General features: G+C 44.5%; 2 protein-coding genes across 3 annotated transcripts in view; one reads left to right on the top strand and one right to left on the bottom strand.

Annotated features, from left to right (window-relative positions):
- The window catches only part of Myo3b (myosin IIIB), a 336,970-nt gene that overhangs the window by 305,244 nt on the left and 10,409 nt on the right, over positions 1-21,317 (bottom strand). For both annotated transcript variants that reach the window (XM_021150395.1, XM_029484774.1), the window contains exons 3-5: positions 20,239-20,343; positions 19,965-20,064; positions 16,999-17,075 (exon numbers count right to left, since the gene is read on the bottom strand). In XM_021150395.1, the coding sequence (XP_021006054.1) occupies positions 16,999-17,075; positions 19,965-20,064; positions 20,239-20,343 (282 nt within the window). The remainder of the gene's footprint in view (positions 1-16,998; positions 17,076-19,964; positions 20,065-20,238; positions 20,344-21,317) is intronic.
- Positions 20,747-21,317, top strand: part of LOC110284623 (GDP-D-glucose phosphorylase 1) — a 1,795-nt gene continuing 1,224 nt past the window's right edge. Inside the window, exon 1 of the mRNA XM_021150409.2 lies at positions 20,747-21,317. This exon is cut by the window's right edge and continues 1,224 nt beyond it. Within this exon, the coding sequence (XP_021006068.1) occupies positions 21,043-21,317 (275 nt within the window). The 5' untranslated portion in view covers positions 20,747-21,042.

The raw sequence follows: 21,317 nt of genomic DNA, 5'->3' as shown, positions 1-21,317 counted from the left end.
TATTTAGTAGAAAGTAAATCAGCAAAATAAAGAATTATGTTGTGCTAAGTGATGGTGGCTGGTGGCGCACGCCTTTAATCCCAGCACTTAGGAGGCAGAGGTAGGCGAATCTCTGAGTCTGCTGTCAGAATGGTCTTCAGAGAGAGTTCCATGTCATCCAGGGCTACACAGAGAAACCTCTCTCAGAAAAAAAAAAATGTATGTTGCTTTGGGCCCCTGGATCTTAATATTATTAAAGCAGTGAGAGAAAGGTAGTATATCTGCTCTCTTCCACACAAGGTCATGTGAAAATGTCCTGAGCCTTCTATCCTCAACCTCAGCTATGGCTCTTACTGTTGTTGCTGCTGCTTCTTCCTCTTCCTCTTCCTCTTCCTCTTCCTCTTCTCCTCCTCCTCTTCCTCCTCCTCTTCCTTCTCCTCCTCCTTCTTCCTTCTTCTTCTTCTTCTTCTTTCTCTCTCTCTCTCTCTCTCTCTCTCTCTCTCTCTCTCTCTCTCTCCCCCCCCCCCTGGTCTCTGAACTAGAGAATGTTCTCCTATGGACCTGCACCATGGGTCTGGCCGCCACCCCTCCATCAGAACAGAACGTCTTCTCACAGACTATTCTGTCATTAGTTCAATGCATTATTTTCAAAATAAAGTTCAGGTCACTCAGAATCTGGAAACAAAAGCTACTTCAGTGCCTCTAAGGACCTCAGTTTCCTCACCCCAATCACGCAACAGCCTGCAGCATTGACAAGGAGCCCCAGAGAAGGCTCCTCAACACCTCCCAGGAATGACATTTTTGAAAGTGCGGGACAAACATAATATTAGACCTATCAATCAGAAGACAGTTTGGCAGTTTACTAATGGCACTGTGATGGTGTGTGTGTGAGAGTGTGTGAGAGAGAGAGAGAGAGAGAGAGAGAGAGAGAGAGAGAGAGAGAGAGAGACTCTACCCTCCCCCAAGCAGGGTCTGGAACCAAGTGAAATATAAAGCGGGTCTCTAATGGTTAAATAGCAAGCTACAGCCATCATCAATGTCCCCAGACAGTGTGCACTAGTGTGTCTGATAAGGGATGCGGGCTCCAAAATCTCTGGACACTAGAGAAAGGCCACTGAGGAAGGTGACAGGAAGTGTCTTGCACTAGCAGTCTACAGTGTCCAGAAAGACACTCCAGTGTCAGCCTATCAGATGGAACAAAAGCCAACCCAAGAACACAGCCAAGCATGGAACTGGAGACGGGCTGACAACTTCTCCAGCGCTGTCATAAAATATTCAAAACTAGTTTCAGCTTGTCTTTCCAGACAGAGGCAGACTTCATAAACAGAAATACACCTCTCAGCCAATTCTTCTCCCAGAACTCAGCTCATCAGACACCAAAGAAACTCTTCTAAGGAAGTTTGTGGGAAAGTATACTGCTAAAATAATTCACAAATTGTTACTTTGTAGCCATGAGCCAGACAAGGTGCCAGGCCCTGTAGAGGAAATGGTCTTCAGAAACAACCCCGAGAGAAGGAAGGAGGCTGTTACCTTCTTTACAGCTGTTTACTCACAAGGGGAAACAGCCCTTCTTGTGGCAGAACTCTGATGGATTTTAGGAACGCTCTAAAGATGCCTCCCACATGAAGGCCAGTGCATCTTCATCTATAAATCTAACACAAAACCATGGCTGTGAAGAGGAGAATACACGCCGTGCTTCTTAGCTCAGCCTTCTCCTTATCTTCAAGTAAAGCATTCTGGGACTGTTGGGTCTTTGATTCCCTTGCTGCAGGAGAAGGAACCTCGCAGAGGACTTCCGGGTTGAATTTTTGTTAGGAAGCTCTGCTAAGCTGAGAGAGCAGCCGTGGCTGGCAGGGAAGGCGCTGCCTTGAACCAGGCAGACTAACTTCTAAGAAGTCTAACTGAGTTAGGACCCTAGAACTTGGTTTATTATTGCTATTATTAGTTATGTGCATATTTCTGGATGTGGGTTTGTATATGTGAGTGTAGTGCCCGTGAAAGCCAACAAGGGGCATCAGATGCCCTGGAACAAGAGTTATAGGCAGTTGAGAATGGCCCAAAGTGGGTGCTGGGAACTAAACCCAGGTCCTCTGCAAGAGCAGCGATCGCCCTTAACCACTGAGCCATCTTTCCAGTGACCTGCTCTTGGTTGTTTCTGCTTTGTTTTGTTCTAGTGTCAGCCTCACTATACAGCCCAGGCTGGTATTGAACTTCTAACTCAGGAGCTCTCTTGGCTTATAAAATGATAGCATTGTGAAAAGGAACCATTTCTACCCCCTCCAGCCCTAACATTCTTTAACTTCATGGTTTCTGAGTAAGTGACCTTGGGATAGTATTTGAAAAGGAGGGTCTAACATCCCTGTGCAGACTAGCTAGAATGCAATGTAGGTTTTTCTGGGGCTGGCACTTTTCTTGATGGCTGGAACCTTGAAGGGCTTTTATAACTGATATTTTGTAGAAGGGCTTAGAGTCAAGGAAAAGATACCAGTAGCTGGGCTAACACCTCCGTTAAGGAAGATGAACTTCAGCTAAAGAGCAATTGTTTGGATGCTGGTTAATGGAGCGTGTCCAGGTTCTTACCTCGAAATGCAAACTTAGGGCTCTTCTGGTGGCGCTTAAGACTGTACTCTTGGTTATTTTAGGAAGCGGGAAAATACTAAGGCCAGGATTACGAGCAGTATCTATGCACTGGCAACTTTAGTACCCAGTACCAGGATCTATCCTACGCAGAGGTGGCCTTGAGCTTTCCAGATGCCAGTTGTAAGCACTTTGTCCTCCAAAACTTTTCTTTCAAGGGAGGACTGGGAACAAGCAAGAGCCTTCACAGTGGTTTAGGTCACAGAGAGGATTAGCATTTCAGACTTCAGAGACAGCTCTCTTTAGTCTTCTTCATGGGAATCAGTGCCAGGTCCAGAGTCTTTAAGACCTTCTAGTCACCTCTTCCCACGCCCGTGGTGGATGAGTGTCCTCCCTCTGCCATCAGGAACTTCCTGGACACAGAGGCTTTCTTGACTTGATGCCACACTCATGTAGCCTTGCCGTCTCCTCGTCTTTCTTAGTGTGGGCAGTTGAGTTTGTGATCTTTTCTGTTGCCAGCTTTGGGTTGGGTTGGGGTGGGTGGGGTGAGCATTCTTGGGTCCTGGAGATATGGGCCTCTGGCTAATCGAGGAAAATGTAGAGCCAGAGGTTCCATCTTGGTTTTAGCACCCCTCAGTGGGTGACTTTGACAACATATTTAGTCTCTTCCTTCTCCTTTTCTTTCCATACAAAATGGGCTGCCCGTTTCTCAAGGGTCTCCTCCTAAGTCCCATCTAGGAAAATTGTGATGATCCCACCTTCTCTTTAGCACCCAAAGCTTATCAGTAAATAAGTCAGTCATTGCTGCTGTATAGCTTTTACTTATTTGCTCTTTGGACATCCCTTGCAGTTTGTTAAATGGCTGTAGGAAGCGTGGATTATTTTTTATAATAAAAGCAGAAAGTTCTTCATTTGACCTTTGTCCTGTGAACACAAACATTAAAACGTTTGCCTGTCTTTTCCTCTTGCAGAATATTTCCCAGGATGCTTCATCAAGGAACCACTAGGTTAAAGGTGATTATAAAGATTCCCAAAAGGGTAATCAAAAGGGAATGTACCAATTTCTATCTATCTGTATCCATTTCTACTGTGGGCTCAGGGCTGGAAGAACTCTCTCACTTCCTCTGGTCCTCCTGGCCTTGTGCAATGTCCCCATAGCTGCAGCTTCATTTCAGTCCAGACAAAACAGTGGGGCTCACTGAAGAGGCCTCCAAGAGGTAGGCCAGAGCTGCTTTTAGAAAAACCTGGGCTCTCAGAGCCCAAGGGAACAAGAGCCCTTCTTATCACAAGGTGCCACTATCTGTAGAAAACACCTGGGCCACATTGGGTGTCCAAAGGCAAAAACAACAGTGCACACAGGAGCTCCAGAGTCCAGGAATCTAGATTTCTCCAGGAAGATATTGAGGTTAAACCCTTATCAAATCATATCAAGAGCCGCTGGGCTAAAAATCTCTTTAATAATGCCTTCACGGAGACAGCCTGATCCCATGTTTTACTCTCCTAAAAACTTGCCAAAGCTGAAATACAGTACGTCTTCTTCAGATGTTCTTTCTCCACTAATATTTCTGAATGTCATTAAAGATTTAATTAGGTTTGCTCTCCGTATTCTGATTTCTCACCTTGCTAGAATCAATCACGCGGTCCAAAATTATAACCAGAGGTCGAGATTAAATTTTCATCCAGTACACAGGCAAAATGCTGTTATCTCAAGAGCTAAATTCGGCTAAATAAGAGGCAAGGCAAATAGACCTAAAGCTGTTACTCCTTGGCTGTCCTTGAGCCCCAAAGTGCAGGCAGCAGCCTGGCAAATAAGATGGACTGAGAGGCAGGGAGGTAAATAGGGCCCTTCATTTTCCTTACAAGTCCATGCAGCGCAGTTGATAAAGGTTATTGATCATAAAGCCTTTTAAAATAGAACGTCATCTCAGTAATCAGAAATTGCAGCCGTGAATATTCCAGCGCTAAGCATTTTTCATCAGTTTAACATACAAACATCTTAATGGCTACTGGCTGAGATAGTGAGTCTCCTCCCTAGAATGAAATATAACTCAAAGAGCAGATGTAGTAGAGATTTTAGGGATTTTTGTTTGTCTGGTTGGTTGGTTGGTTGGTTGGGTTTTAATCTGTGAACCAGATGAACTAGACTAGATTTCCTTGTTATTCTTTCAAAAGCTCGAGAATGGGACTGAGTCTGTATTTTATGTATTGAGAAATTGCTAGAAATAACTTAGACTGTTTATGAATTTCAGAACAGTCTATAATTTAAGTGTGATATATCCGACTAGACTTTCCCAAAACTTGCAATACTCAGCTAAAGCCTTTAAAGAAATCAACCCAGGTTCGTGTTTAAAATACACACAGCAAGCTTATATAATAACATCAACTTCCCACAGGTAAGGTGGGAGAGAGGAGGGTGGAGGGGGACTCATTTTAGCTTTGAGGTTAGCAGACAACTGACATTTGCACCTCTATCCTCCAAGGTCCTGGGAGTGTGTCTCACTTCTGCCTTGTCTGGCAAATCCCCTTCCCAGAATCATGGTTGGCACCCGTATACTCCTCCACGAAAGATGAACCAGCCTGTCAGTCTGTGCCTGCCTCCTTCGGACACTAGCAGCCTGGTCAGCCGGGAGGCCTAGCGCATTCATTCCCTACCCTCCCTGACGCAGCAGCTACCTCCACTCGGATGGACACAGAAGGACCTGGGAACTCATCAGAAGAGGAAACTGATCTACATTAGGTAGTTAGCTGACTTATCCAAAGCTACACAGTTGGTTCAAACCCAGTGTGGGTACAAAACTCGCAGTACCATCCAAGTCAGGTACATTCTGGGGATTCTTATAGTATGAAGACTTCTGAACCATCACCAATGACATTGCGTTTTCTCTGAGTGGAAGTGAAAGCAACTCTCCCTTTCCTCTCCCAGTTACAAGCCCTCCTCCAGAGAACTGCTCTACAGCCGGTAGGTACCATTATCCTGAGAGAACAGATTCAGAGCAGTTAAGCAACCTGCCCAAGGTCACACAGCAGGCAGGTGGGATTGAAGCATGTGCCCACAACAGAAAGATGGTATGGAAAAGCTTGCCTTTCTGCTCCGGGATGCATTTGGAAATAAAGAAGAAAAGCAATTCAGAGAAACGGGATGGTCCCGCCGGGGCATACCCCCGTCCAACGCAGCAGCCTCTGGTTTGGGTCCTCACCCAGGCGACTAGCATCGTAGGCAATCAATTGCAACACCCTGGGAAACATCACCCTTCCTAACAGAGTGACTGCTTGACTTTCTGAAAAAGGTATGGAAATCCCCAGGGTTAGAGGACACCCTGAGTCACTCTACGGCTGCCTGCTTTTGCAACCAGAGCTAACAAGAGGCTTTCTAACTCTGACTGGCTCCTTCTGTGGCTTTCCTCTGATAGCCCAGTGACTACTCAGAAAGGAAGCAAGGGCAGAGTGGCTTTAGCATGATTTTCCTTTTGCCTCTGGAGCACGGGCTCCCAGGACAGAGAGTCACCTAGAAGTTGGGACCCTGGATTCAGGAGAATTGTATGACTGATTCCCTCAGCACATGCCCTCTGCTCCTGAGAACATCTAGAAACATCGTTGGGGGGTGGGAGGCAGAGCCGGAGTGTACATACGCTTTGAGCCTCCCCACCTCCCCATAGAGGGGTTGGAGGAGAGCCTGGAAAGTCCCAGATGCTGACTGGAAGCTGTGGCTTTGACACTTTCTTCTTATGGAGTGGAGAGACTTTCATGTTCCCTGCACATCTGGACCCGAAGCTTGCAGATGGGGTCCTATACTTAGACCCACCATGGAGGGTGGTGACAGCTCAGCACCGCCTGCAGGGCTGCTTCCCACCTCCGCATTAACACATGACTCAATTTCTCCACCCAGCTCCAGCTGAGGAAACAAACCCAGGGGACATTATGTCTGTCCCCAGCCATCAACCTTGGAATGTCATTTCACCCACCCAAGCCACTTCTGAGAGCAAAAAGAAGGACAGAGAGATTTCTGCTCTGTTTCCCAAATAGGAAGGGAGGGAATAAACGCCAAGGAAGCCAGGAAACAGCAAAGGCAATGGAATCTCAAAGATGAGCCCACTGGGAGAGAACCACAAGTCTCGAAGCCTTTCTCTGGGGTTTCCTGGGCTCTCAAAAGTCTTAATTTCTGGTGGTAATTGTACTGGCAGATGGGGTCCTCAAGGACACCACGCTTTGCGTGTATGAGTGTGTATGTGTGTGAATGTGTGTCTGCCTCTGTGTGTGAGTGTGTTTGTGTGTGTGTGTGAGTGAGTATGAGTTTGTATGTATGTGAGTGTATGTAGTGTGTGTGTGTGTGTGTGTGTGTGTGTGTGTGTGTGTATGCATGTGTGTTCGAGTGTATATTTGCACAGTGTGTGGTGACAGGGCCTTAGTGCATGCTTGGCAGGTGCTCCACAAGGAGGTCACTCGCTCCACCACAACCCTCCCAAGATTTCAAAGAAGTTCAAGACAAAAGACAGGCCACAAACGTCACTTTCCTTTACCAAGACTTTGGTAAGGCTCTACTCCCAGTATCCAAGGATCTTAAAAGCCATGGGCGATAAAAGCAGAGAGGACCCTGAGGGCTGAGAATGATGACAATCACTCAAGTCAAATAGCTTTGACTGAAGCGGGAAATCTATATCCAAAAATTGTGCCTACAGTTCATTCCTTGGCGCAGCAGATTTGTCAACTCTTAGCTTATCTACTATGGAGGTAAAATCCTTTGGTGATGTGAGGGACATTCAAGTACAGCCTTATTACAATGAACTCCAATATCCAAAAACTGTTCTTACTTTGTGTTTGTACCACAGTAAGAGCCAAGATTTTAAGCTCTACTAAAAACAAAACAAACAAACAAAAAGACTTTTTATATTTAAGTTCATTAAAAAGCTAATAGTGATATATTATTTAAAATATCATACAGTTACTATATTTGGAGTTATTTAAAATTTATATTGAGAAAAACGCATGTATTTTCAGTATTGCTGTAGACAAACATCTACATAAGACTGTTCAATTCATTGTTTTATATCAACATTTTATAATACTCACTTTTATTGTTACAATATTTTATAAATGATAAAGATATGATAAAAAATGAAAGGTATTGCAGGTTTTGAAGAGGGGGACTCTATGGGAGGAGTTGGGGTACAAAAAGGAAGAAGAATGTGATGTAAGTCTATTTACTCAAAATACGTTTTTAAATGTTAACAAATTCAGATAAATTGAAAGTATGTATCTTTTCTCATCATAATGCAATAAAACATAAATCAAAATAAAATCTCTGCTCATGTGTGAACACAAGGGGTTTGTTATTGTTGTTTATTTGCATGCTTGTTTGTTTAAGTTTTTCAAGACATTGTTGCTCTGTGTTGCCCTGGTTGTCCTAGAACTCACTCTGTAGACCAAGCTGATCTCAAACGCAGAGATCCGCCTGCCTCTGCCTCCTGAGTGCTGGGATGAAAGGTGTGCGCCACCATGTGCGACTTGTTGCCATTTAATTTAGAAAGGGCAGAAATGTACAATTCTGAAGTCAGGAAGCTCAAACTCAAGCATCCTCAGGGCCTGGCAAGAGCCAGCCCCTCAAGGACTTCTTCCTGAATCCTCACAGGGCAACACCATTCTGAAGGCACTCCTGCGGCAGATACACCCCATGCCCCACCCTACCCCTGCCCCCAGCACTCCACTGCTAGTTCATCTTTGTAGGTGGTTTCTTTTCCCTCCTCACTCTACCTTTTTAAAAATCAATTTATTCCTCATATATTGCATCCTGATTGCAGTTTCCCTTCCCTCCTATCCTCCCAGTGCCCCCTCCCTTGACACCCACTCCTCCTCCATTTCCCTTCAGAAATGAGCAGGCCTCCTAGAGATATCAATCAAAGTGGGCATATCAAGTTGCAATAAGATTAGGCCCCTCCTCTCTTATTAAGTCTGGATGAGGCAAACCAGTAGGAGGACAAGGGTCCCAAAAGCAGGAATAAGAGCCAGCGACAACCCCCCCTCCCCTCTGTTAGGAGTCCCATAAAAACCCCACGTTACACAACTGTAACATCATTTTTTTTTCTCCTCTCCCATTTTTCTGGTCAAAAATATTTAGTAAGTTCTGGGTTGAGAATTAAGGAATTAGTGACTAGAGTGTTGCTCAAGTAGAAGGGTCTGAGTTCGGATCCCCGGCACCCAAGTAAGAGTTTGGTGTAGTGGGGAGCGTCTGTCATCACAGCTCTGGGGGCTGGCCACAGGCAGATCCTAATGTTTTCAGGAATAGCAGGAACAGTCACCCAGGCTCAGTGAAAGACCTGTTGCAAAAGGCTAAGATGGAGAGCCATAAAAGAAGATTGATGTCTGTCCTCCACACATGAGTACATACCCACACGCACACGCACACCCACAAGCACACAGACACACACTCACATGAATACACACACATACACACGTGCACACTCACACTAGTCTTATGACATCGTGGTAACACGGGAAAGCTCCCAGTTCTCTTTTTTATCCAAACTAAAAGCCATATCAATCAAAAATTTTTATTCTCTTAAAAGTACTTTGTTTCTCCAGATTCTTCTTTTGGGGTTCATTATTAATGTTTAGTGATACGTTGAAATATTACATTTTCTTCAACACTGTAGAGTGAGTGCATTATCAATACCAAACCAAAGCCTCTTACATCTGAGCCTGGTAAGTTGGAGCCACGTATTGTAAAGAACAGGCTTTCAGACACCATACTGCCCTCGTAGATACCACAGGGAGGTATCTCTGCTACTTGCTGTATGAATCTAGCAATGTACTAACAAGTAGCCACTAGCCAAGGACACTGGCCACACCCATATTGCCTCTGCTAAAGGACTAATGTCACCTCTGGGTTAGCCCCTGAAACCAGTGTATGTATGTAACCAGCCCCAACTCGACTGTAGCCCTGGCCCGGCTGTAGCCCTGGTCCGGCTGTAGCACTGGTCTGGCTGTAGCCCTGGCCCGGCTGCAGATTTCTTTGCTTAATCCCTGGAACCCAAAGAATGAGAGAACTGACTTCAAAGCTGTCCTCTGATAGCCACGTGTGCACTGTGACATATGCACCCTCACACACAGCAACAACAACAACACCACCACCACCAACAACAACAACAGCAACAACAATGATGGTGATATGAAAATATTTTAAAGTGCCCCCAAGCTGACGTCTCTTTGGATAACTGTTGCATTCATAAGTTACACTATAGTACCATGACTTGATGGATGAATTCTTTTAGAAAGTTGGTGTCTCTATTGCTCATTTTAGGTTGACATCAAGACGGGTACTTCTTAATGAAAACATTAACCAAAGATACACATTTTATTGAGAGCAGCGGTGCTCACAATTAAACAATTTCTTTTTCTTTTTGAGGACTTATTTATTTTTATATGCATTGGTGTTTTGCCTGCCTACATGTATGTCTGTATGGGAATGTCACAGGAGTTACGGACAGTTGTGAGCTGCCGTGTGGGTGCTGGGGATTGCACCCTGGTCCTCCGGAGGAGCAGCCAGTGCTTTTATTACAACCCATCTCTCCAGCCCCAACAATTCCTGTAGAGTTAAGGAGGAGGACTTTAGGGACTGGGGTGGCTCCGATAATAAAGGCCTTGCTGTGGAAGCATGAGAACCTGAGTTCAAATCTCAGCACCCGGCACATAAAGCTAGCAAGGTAGCATTTGTCTGTAACCTTAAAACTAGGAGAGCAGAAATAGGTACGTCCTTGGATCCCACCAGCCAGCCAGTCAATCCAAATTGATGTACACAACTTCAAGCTCTGACTTCCACATGTACGCAAATACATATGCACACACACAGGCACACACATGAATACATACAAATATATGTGATGATGTTGAAGAGTTTGGAACTAAATGTCTCAGCTCCAATCCTAACTGTCCAAGGACAAAGAATGGTTACTGGCTGTGACGTATTTATCTCACCAGCAAGAAACATTAGGGTAGAAACAGCCACGCCATTCTTGGTGGGTCCCCAGCATCCTAAATCAAATAATACTCATCAAAAGCACTCAGTCCTCATATGCAGCATGAAGCACTTGTTTGGGAACCAAACTCACAAGCAGGAGCTTAGGGAAAATAAATGGTAATAATGGCAAAAAAAATCTTTCAGAACTGTAATGTTTTGTGACTTTTTCAACCCTTCAACAAAAAATATCTCATTTCTCATTTCTCATTTCTATTCCTGGCGAGGCCAAAGGAAATGGCATTGCCGTATCATTTAGCTAGGAATGGCATAATTAATGAAGTCAAGAGTGGTTGCAAAAAGCTTGCGCTATTTCTGCATTGGTGTAAGATGGTTGTTATGGCAACCGTTCCTGTCAAGGACCCTGGGCAGGGCAGAGAGCACCGTCACAGCGCATCTGTTTCTCCACTCTGCTGATTAGCTCTTGTTTGCAACAACAAGCAGATGGAAGTAAAAAGGGGGGAATTTTTTTTTTCAGAAAAGAAGCAAATGTTTATTTTATCCACGAGTCTGTTTTCTAATACAGAAACTGGGTGTTAGCTGCCTGGGGAGGATGCTGAGGACACCAGGTTCTGGCTACACGGGATGCTTCTCAGTGGCTAGAACTGCAACATGAAGTCAGGCTATGCATTGCAGGTAGCATCTTTTAAATGGTGCCTCTCAAACTCCCATTTCAGAGCATCCTTCTGCCACACTTTTGTGTCTTGTTGGATGAGCAGGATATACCAAGAGCGCATCTCCCACACGCAGCATCCCCTATGAACACCCTTGAAACCAAGCAAGCATGAGAATTATTTCCATGCCTTGATCATCTATAAAATGGGGTTTGCACTCTCATACTGCCTGGGAAACCAAATGACTTCAGCACTTAGTAGATAAGCAGACTGGGACACAGCATCTCCAAGCTTAACTTTGCTTAGTAGTGAGATGGGAAATAATCTCCACCATTGAGAATGAACAAAAGTGCATAATAAAAAGGCACCTATCAGATTCAGGGTGTGGGAGCCAGTCACAGCGAGTGAAGGCCTCCTTCCTGCTGGACACATGCTTAGCAAGCTCCATATCCCAGAAATTCAACACTTAGCTGGTGTGTGGCAGCGGCCATAGAAGGAAGATCTGCCTGTGCTGGCCTGAAGCTCCCTCCCTCCTCACCAAGGCTTTGCCCCTGTAGTTGGTTAAGATACTGGGGATGTCCCAGGCAGAGGCATGGTGTCTCCATAGCTGAGGAAAACTCAAGAGCTCTGGGTAGCAGGCACATAGCCCTCAGAACGGAGATATGTTAATATTTAATAGCTGCACACACCAGCTAAGTATATGGTGTCACTTCAGCACAGTCTACAGATAAAAACTCAATAAAAACTGATGTCATTTCTAAACACACACATACATATGCACACACACATGCACAATGCATACTTGAACACTTTCGCATACACACACATATGATATCTGTGGTCTTCTGATTTTTGCCTATATGTGAGACTTTTTTTTAGTATTAAACATGAGCAACTATCTATTGTCTCTTTCCACTGCCTCCTTTTAATTCTGTTCAGCTTTTCCCAAGATGTGATGGCTACTCTGGTAGATTGTCAGCTACCCTCACCCCTTACTAACACAAAGTAGGCTCTGCCTCTTTCTCCTACCCACAGGAAATTGTCAAGTGTTTGTTGGATATAAATATGTGCTAAATGATACTAATATAGATACTAGCATGAATTATACTGAAGTCTTTTAGTTCACTGAATCACAAAAAGATAGATTCCAGTCATATACCTGCTCATATACCCATCCCATGTCCCTGGGCACTTGGCCAGACCAAGTATTGGGTTCTTCATAACACTCACAGTCGTACTAACAAGCATCTCCCAGATGAGCCTGTGTGTTTATAAAATAACATATACAAACACTCTATACAAATGTAAGGTGCTGCCATTCATATTATTGATAGAGAAACCAACCATCAAGAGGCAGTATAGGAGAAAAGAAACAATGAGAAGTTGTCTGTGTTCAACACACACAAAGGTACCTTAGCTAAAATCACAGACCAGACACGAGACAGGCACTCGTGTGGTGTGTGAGTGTGAGTGTGTGTGTGTGTTCACATGTGTGTGTGTCTGTGTGCATGTGTGTGTATGTGTCTATTCATGTGTGTCTGCACCCATGCATGTGAGTGCACATGTGTGTGTGCAGTCACTCTGAACCAGCAGCTGTGACATACAAGGCTTGAAGGGGAGGGGACCCAAGCAGTTACCTGAGAGCCTTAGAACCATGGACACTGTGTTATAAATGAAGGCACTGAGTATTTGGGGAGTTGTTATGGAATAGATTGTGTACTTCAGGAATCAAGAATGTGAACCTATCTAGAAGCAGGGCTGCTCTAGATACAACAGGTTAAGATGCTAGAATAGGGTGGGCCCTGATCCATGAGGCCAGTGTCCACATAAGAAGTCGGTCACATGAAGCAAAGACGTTCTGGGAGAATGTTATGGTGCCACAAAAGTAGGGTACTACCGTGCCACTGCAAGCCAAGAAACACCAGGGACTGTCAGCTCATCCATTAGAGCCTCTCCTGGGGGCTTCAGAGAGAACCTTCAGAGAGGTCTTCTACATCGTCCTTCCCAATTCCCAAACCCCAGACTAAGAGAGGACCCATCTCTGCAGTGCCGAGTTAAGTTAAGCTCCATGCCACTAGCAAACTTTCACAGATGTGCACATCTGACTCCAGCATTGGTGCAATGGAGTCAAGGAAGGCTTCTATGGAATCTTACCACACACGGTGCTTTCTCCAGGGGCTGTTGAAGTGCTGGAGTGACTCCTGCCTCTCAGCTCATCACAGGCACTGTGCCTATACATCCACCACCAAGGAAGTCCCTGGACAATAAAGTCATATAGCTCACAGCAATCACAGCCAGGGAGAGTTTGAAAACTGGAGTTTCAGGGCTGCGAGTGGAGCCCAGTGGTAGAGCATTTGCCTGTCATGCACAAAGTCCCAACCTCAATCTCCAGAATAAGAGGAAAAAAAAAAAAAAAGATCTTGGACTTTGGTGACTCTATTGAGCAGCAGAATCATGAACTCTGGAATCTCTCTAACCCCTGGTCTTATCATATGAAAATAGTTTTCTATTGTCTAGATTATTTTTCTCATGGCAATCTAAAACATATTTTCTATGTAGGGACTCTCTTCCTCTTCTTCCTCCTCCATCTCCTCCTCCTCTTCTCTTCCTCCATTTCCTCCTCCTTTTTTCCTCCTCCTCCATCTCCTCCAATTCCTCTTCTTCCTTCTCTTCCTCCTCCTCTTCCTCCTCCTCCATCTCTTCCTCCTCCTTCATCTCTTCCTCCATCTCCTCCTCTTCCTCCTCCTCCACCTCCTCCTCTTTCTTCTTCTCCTCCTCCATCTCCTCCTCCTCCTCTTTCTTCTCCTCCTCTTCCTCCTCTTCTTCCTCCTCCTCCTCCTCTTCTGCTTCTTCTTCACCTTGTGAAATTATCTTCCCGGTGGTCACAGACTCCTACTTATATATTTACTTCATGAGAATCTGTGCTGACCTTGCCGATCAGATTGTCCCTCTCACTACCCAGCAATGTGCTCCCCAGCAGATGCCTCAGTATTCACACCGTTAGAATCCTGCCTCACACACATTGCTCAGTTGGCAGTGCTTTTCCAGTATTTTTCTTTGTCAGCAGTGCCTACACCAGGCACTGAGGGGAAAAGGCTAGCGATGTTGATTATAGCTTCTCACAGCCCAAGTGAATCGTGAGTCTTGACATCTTGTCAACATTTGATTTTGGTATGGTCACATTCTGTTAACTACCTGGTTCGTAGGATAGCCCACTTGAATTAAATATCACACTTACATTGGTGTCATCAAAATAGAAGGAAATAATGGTTTAATTTCTCAGAAATAAAATAAGATCAAGGGTATTTTTGTGGTCTTTTAAAAATAAAGTATAGGCCATCTGCAAGTTTGATTCCACTAGCCTTGTTAGGGCAGGCACTGTTGCTGTATTTAATCTAACTCCACTTATTCACACAAACTGAAGGGAAAGCATAGACAATCAATATTGCATTTAGGCTTCACATGAAGACAATGCTAATGTGAACCATTACTGATTGTACTTTTCAAAGACTGCATAAATGCTTGCCTCACTGAACTCACAAATAGGACGTTGTTCCTGTGGGTGTATATGCAGGGTCACAGAGTTGAGTGAAGCTTGGCTGGGGAAAGCGATACTCTATTTCAGTAATAAGGTATGAGGATGACGGGGGAGAAGTACAGAGGGTCAGAAAACCAAATAGAGGTGTGTAGCAGTGGAGGACAGGGAACTGGGGGTAGCTACTAGGAAGTCCCAGATGCTAGGAAAGCAAGAGGCTCCCAGGACCCAACGGGGATGACATTAGCTGAAATGCCCAACAAAGGAGAGAGCGAACCTGTAGAGACCATATCCAGAGGTTAGGCACAGCACCCGGTTGAGAAATGGGGCCACCTACTCATCTCAAAAATATTAACCCAGAATTGCTCATGTCTAAAAGAAATACAGGGACAAAGAGAAGCAGTTTGCTGGGATTAGAACAGGAGTACCTCCTTCCACATTATGCCACTCAACGAGCTTCGCATCTTTGGTTAGCGTCCCTTTCAGGACACATCACTTGAAATCTAAGAAGGTATTTGCCAATCCAATAGCTTTGGCGCCTTCCTTGAGGTGCAGTCCATTCATCTGATCCCTTGGCTTCCTCACCAAATGTTCATTCATCCAGCAAAATATGCATTGAGCACCTACTCTGGGCCAGCACTGAATGGAGAGTTTCAGGGTTCAAGTCCCTACTAAAGTTTCAAGTCCTGGGAGTCCAGACCCTCCCACACTGTGCAGAGATGACTTGTGGGCTAAGCGCAGGCTGGGTGTGAAGGCTGCAGTGGCAGGCTCCTACCCAGACATAAGAAGTAGGAGCCTCCATGTGGCCCAGGAATGTGGGAGGGAAATCTGTTGCCCACTACTGTTAGTGAAGGGGAAATTGAAAATAAACTTGGACAGGTATAAAACGTGATAGGAGGACTCTGCTCTCCCTTCAAAGGAACTATGAGCATCTACCCCTGTGGGGTTCACCAGGTCCTTATGAATGTGTATTTCTTCATTTTAATGTCAGTGGTTGCACTGTCACAAATGCAAACATCCCAGATCACCTGGGTAACTACCTGCCGTATAGTTTTAGTACCCACACTCATTTGTTATGAGACTGTGCCCAGCTCACAGAAAGCAAAGGTTAGAAGCCAGAGGAGGTACTGTTCTCAAAGAGAGATCATGTGGACTGAAACGCAACCACATGGCAGTGGGTAGGGATCAGGTCAACATGTGGCATATGGTATGCCAGACTCAAAGAACCCACACTTGTGTGCTGAGACACAATCGAGTGCTAAGGCATAAAACAATAGCCTGTCTCATCAAACTGCTGATTTGCAGGTTACTGGCTTTGTAGTTTTTAAATATTTTTTAAACGGGTCTATAAATATGTGATAAGTTTAGATCTAGTACCATACTTTTAAACCTATTTAAGAAACGTTTACAATAAGTAAATAATATAAATAATGTAATCTGCCAGCTTTTGCTTTTTCTTTAAAGTGGGTCTATTACCCAAATAAAAAAATGCAAGGCCATATACGGTGGGGAACATTGAAGTAGATTGAGTAGCAACTGGTCTGAGCAGAGACTGGTATGGGCTACCTACTGTCTTAGCTTCTGTATGATGGGCCATCATACAGAAGACTGACCATGCATACAGAGTGGAGATGGAAAGCCCTCTAGGAAGGCAAATGCCTGTGTCCTCTGATACAAAGAATCCATTTGCTTTCTCCCAGAGAGCTGCTTTCAGGTGAAGGTCGGGTGTTGGGAAGTGCTGACCAAACAAGCCAGCTGCACGAGTGACTCACACACAGCTTACCAGGCTGGAAAGCTCCCCGACTTCTGTACACCTCATCTCTGTATTGAGGCCAGAACTAAATTAGGACCAAATTCTTTTCTATTGCAGCAAGCTAACAGTGTACCCAGGAGAAGTTGCTATGAACATGGTTGGAACAGCTAGAGAAACTGCATGCAGCTCTGTAGGCTGCTTAGAGCTGAAATGAGGCTCACAACCAAGCCATAGGTTGTGGGCTTGTTTATCTAGGAAAAGTAGTTTGCCAAGTCAGGCCCCTGGAAGAAAGCTGCCTCTCCCAGAGGGTCACCATTTCCTAAGGGCGTGAAGGCACCCTGTGAGCTGGCTGTGACTTAGTCCTGATTCTCTGAGGTTAAGTCTTATCAGTATCTCTCACCAATGAGGACTTTAGAGTTCTATAAGGATAAAGACTTCTAGCCTGAAAACTGTAGAGAGCATGCCTTGCCCATAAAAAGGAACAACATCCAGACACTGAACAAGGGCTAAGAACTAGATATTTCCTGCTTACCTCAGGAGCCATCCAGAATGGGGTCCCAACTGATGTGTTTCTCCGCAGCCGTGTGCTGGTAAGTTGAGCAGAGACACCTACGGGAAAAGGGTATCAGGATTTACCAGTGAGCACGAGATGCTAGATAGAGGTTGGCAATGTTTTCTGTAAAAGTCCCAGTAGTGACTATTTTAGGTGTCATGGTTCCTGTCACAATTACTCACTGCTACCATAGTGCTAAAGCAGCTACAGAAAATGCATCAATGAGTGAGTGTGCCCATATCTAAATAAAACTTCATTTATAGATGCTGAAATCTAAATCAAGTATAATTTTCACATATCATAATATAGTCTTTTGAGGTTTTAGCAGTCATTAAAAAATATAAAAATTAGACAAAGCATGGTGGCACGTGTCTGTAATCTCGGCATGTGGGATCACGCTAAAGCAGGAGAATCAAGATTTAAAGTCCAGCCTGGGCTACATAGTGAGTTTGAGACCAGTCTGAGCTATAACAAGATCTGGGCTACAATGATTATATATGTACATATATATAATTCTTAGGTCATGGACTACATAAAAATAGAAGGTGGGTCATATCTTTCCCATGAACAATACTTTTCTAACCTCTGAATGGAGTTTTGATCATTCTATCAAAATCATTAGAATTTCTGTTTCCTGATGAGTATTCTTGTCCGTGTAAATGGAAATTTGGAATGTAAAGAAAAACATCAACAACTATGATCAGACCAAAATATCTTCCTATTATGTTTCTCAATTATATCAGACGATTTCTTTAATAAGTGCTTCATTTTATGGAGGAGGAAGATTGGTAAGAATTATCTCTAATAGAGCATCAGTGTAGTCACAAAAAGATTTCCATCCCTTATCGAGCCTACAAGACTAGCAACTTGGCAAGAAAGCATTGCTTCTGAAATGGAAAAAGAAATTGACAGCGCTATTATCTAAAGCTCACTGTTGAGGACCTGAATTTCAATATTAGTCCAATGTCCTCCAATGACCTCTCTTCTTTGTACCATCAAATAAAGTAGAGGTAAATGTAGGCTGGATGGAAGGTTCAGAGGCTCTCTCGCCTTCCAGCTCAGCAAGGCCCTTTCACTGACGGTGTATCTGCCCTGTCTTTGAGCTGCAGTTTCTCAGTCTTCAAGCTCAGGACAATGGCAACCATCATGCCTAACGTATAGGTTCTTCTGAGACCAAATCCGAGGATAATCATGTCATGTACTTTATAAATGTAATGTATTATTATTTTTTTGTACTAAGCGATAGTCTAGCACAGTCCCTATTGAAAATGAGGAATTTCAGCACTACTGCAACTGAAGACAAGAACTCAGGTCTTAATACCATATGCTGCTTAGCAATGGACACACCCTAGAGACCATAGGGCCTGCATGACTTGCAGAGAACCACAGGCTGGTTCCTGGGTTGGCCATTTGCATTCTTTTTTGTAGAGCAGCAGAAAGGGCTGCTTCCCCCCATACACACACACACACACACACACACACACACTTGATATATGGACCTCAGCCTTCCGAACAGCTACATGTCACAGTGCCACAGATAATCCCCATTTCACCAAGTCCCCCATAACAATACAGTAAACAAACAGTCACCCTTTCTGGTTTTAGTTTCTGGAAGCTTCTCTTACAGAAACTGGATGTGCAGGAACTTTCCACTGGGAAGATTAAGGACACTTTCTCTCTCAAAGCTTGCTAAGTTGACACCTGGATAAGACGACTTGAAGCCCTATCCTTGCTCGCCCTTCCAGGCTATATGGTCAATACCCTCAAGGCCATGTGGAAAGTACACTGCTACTATAACACATTGCTACAGTTCTGTCACTCCTCCTATTGACAGAGGAGCACAGCCTTGGACAACTGGCTCCCTCTACCCTTTTTCTTGACTAGCCTCTTAAAACACAGACCAACACACCTAAAGCAACCTCATTTTTAAAACTGATTTGTAGTCTATGTGCAGCAGTGTTTCGTCTATCTGTGCACCACGTGCATGCAGGAGACCAAGTAGGCCAGAGGAAAGAGTCCTGTTCTCAGGATCTGGGGGTACAGACAGCTGTGAGCCTCCAAACAGGTTCTAGGAGCAACAGAAACTGAGCCATCCGTCCACTCCCACTTTCATTCATTCTTCAATAACTTCTTTTTCTCAAATCGTTTGCTGATACATTCATATACCAAATTCATATTTCTTGTAAATAAAAAAATGAATATTAAGAACCACCATCTTAATTTCCTCTGGTGATGTGAGGAACAGTTAGGAGTACTCTAAATGGTTTCTCATTATTTGTAACAATAACCCAGAGGTACTAACTAATCTTAAACTTATTTAGAGGAGTGCATCACTCTGTATGCCAAAAAAGGGAGCTCAACGGCTTGTGGGTTTAGGACTGTCAAAGCAGAGGTTGGGAGAGGAGTCCACATTCTCCCGCCTCAGGTAGAACTGTCTGCATTTCCTATTAATGTTTTCGGGTCAACCAGCCTCACGTGTTGAAGCAATAGTCAGAATTTCACATGCCCCAGGCCCAAAAGACCAGTTTACCTTCTGTGCACTGCAAATAACTATGCCCAAGGCTAGAGAAAGTCATTTAAAAGACCAAACTGCTTTCTCTTTTCATATGCAAAAGAGAGATGAAAAATGTAAATTATAGACAATTGCCCTGAGGTGGGAGAGTCTCACAGAAAGCAAAAAAAACAAACAGAACCAGAATTCCATTTTCTGTCAATTTTTCCTTTCGCAATACTTTTATTTTCTATTTTTAATAAAATTGCTTTGAAAGCTGAAAATAATTAGCAAAGGGCATCTGGAAAGCCTCCTCCCTCCTCTTGGGCCCATTTGCCTGGAAAGTCCCTTAGCTTGTGGCACAGCAGAGAGCCCCAGTCTTCAGAGATTGCAATAAATTGTCCCCTTCGGCTAAAACTGCACACATCAAGAAAACAAATGACAGACTCATTACCAAAGTCAACGAGCTTAACTCCCCCTTCTGTCGTCAGAAGAATGTTATTCCCCTTCACATCTCGGTGGATGATTCGGTGGCAGTGCAAATGCTGAAGGCCCTGTACGGTGTCCCAGCACCATGGCAGGACAGAGAGAGAAAGAGAGAAAGCAGAGCTGTCAGCAAATGGACCCAGCAGCCCTGATCAAAGCACACATTAGGTTATTCCATCCCGAAGTTTACTCTCCATAGTTCACGTGCAATAAGCCAGGCAGTGCACAATAGACATTCTTACCAAGAGGGCTCCATACAGAATGTAGGAGATCACAGCTTCGTCCAGCCTCTTGCCGCACCTCAGAAGGCCCTTGACAAGCTCAGTGACAGAGCCCCCATTACACAGCTGGAGAGGTAGCGCAGGACAAAGAGGGAGCCAGAAAACCCAAACAAAAAGAAAAGACAAATGCATTTAGAAGAAAAAAAAATCTATTGATTACTGACAATGGGCTAAATTTTCAGATTACAAAAACTCCAGACTGAAATAGTTTGCAAATTTCTATTAGCCAACCAAATCAGGTTCTTTGTATATGTCTGTTCTTTGTTCAAAGTAATGATTTATGAGTAGTGATTTATGCTGATACCAGAAGCTGACTTTTTAATTGTCAAGTCAAATATAAAAGCACAAGTTATTACTTAGAAATGTGAAAGAGAAAAAAAAAGAATGTATCTGTAACCATGGTAACTTACTCAATACCTTTCACTTTATGTGACTATTGTCTTTAAAAACAACAACAGGAGTTCCGGGACCGGTCTGTGCACTGAGCCTTGAGATGCATCCGCCTCATCTAAATCAAGTGCAGAAGACCCCTGCTCTGGGTGGAGGCGGGTAACCTCCATACTCGCTCCCGGGCTGGAGGAGATCCGGTGCCCCTCTGCGGATAGGGGCAGTCCTAGACTGTCTCACGGAACAAGAGCTGCAGCCTCTGCCACCGTGCCAATTCTTCCAGAAGAAGCTTAGCTTGCTCTCGAAATAGCTCTTGAAGGTGTTTACTGGATTGTGCAGTTATCGCCCATTCGTGGAACAGTTGACAAGGTAGCCTTCATGGCTGTGCCACATCATTCACAGGAGACTTCCTATCTGCTGCCTCCAGATCCAGAGGATTGGGAGAAACAAGGCATCCCGGACTTTGTCTATGGCCAGGAGGATCTCGTCGGCAAGGAAATTCAGTGGCCCAGGGATTCACCTAGTGCCGTGGACACAGTACCACTATCCCGTTTCGACTCTGCTCTCCGCTCTGCATGGAGGCAGCGGCTAGAACTGGGCCTGTTTCGATACCGCCTAGAAGATCTGCAGACCCAAATCCTCCCCGGTTCCGT

This window comes from Mus caroli, chromosome 2 (assembly GCF_900094665.2).
Source record: "Mus caroli chromosome 2, CAROLI_EIJ_v1.1, whole genome shotgun sequence".
Lineage (NCBI taxonomy): Eukaryota > Metazoa > Chordata > Mammalia > Rodentia > Muridae > Mus > Mus caroli.
Note: the sequence above shows the minus strand (reverse complement) of the source record. Positions and strands in the feature narration are given on the sequence as shown.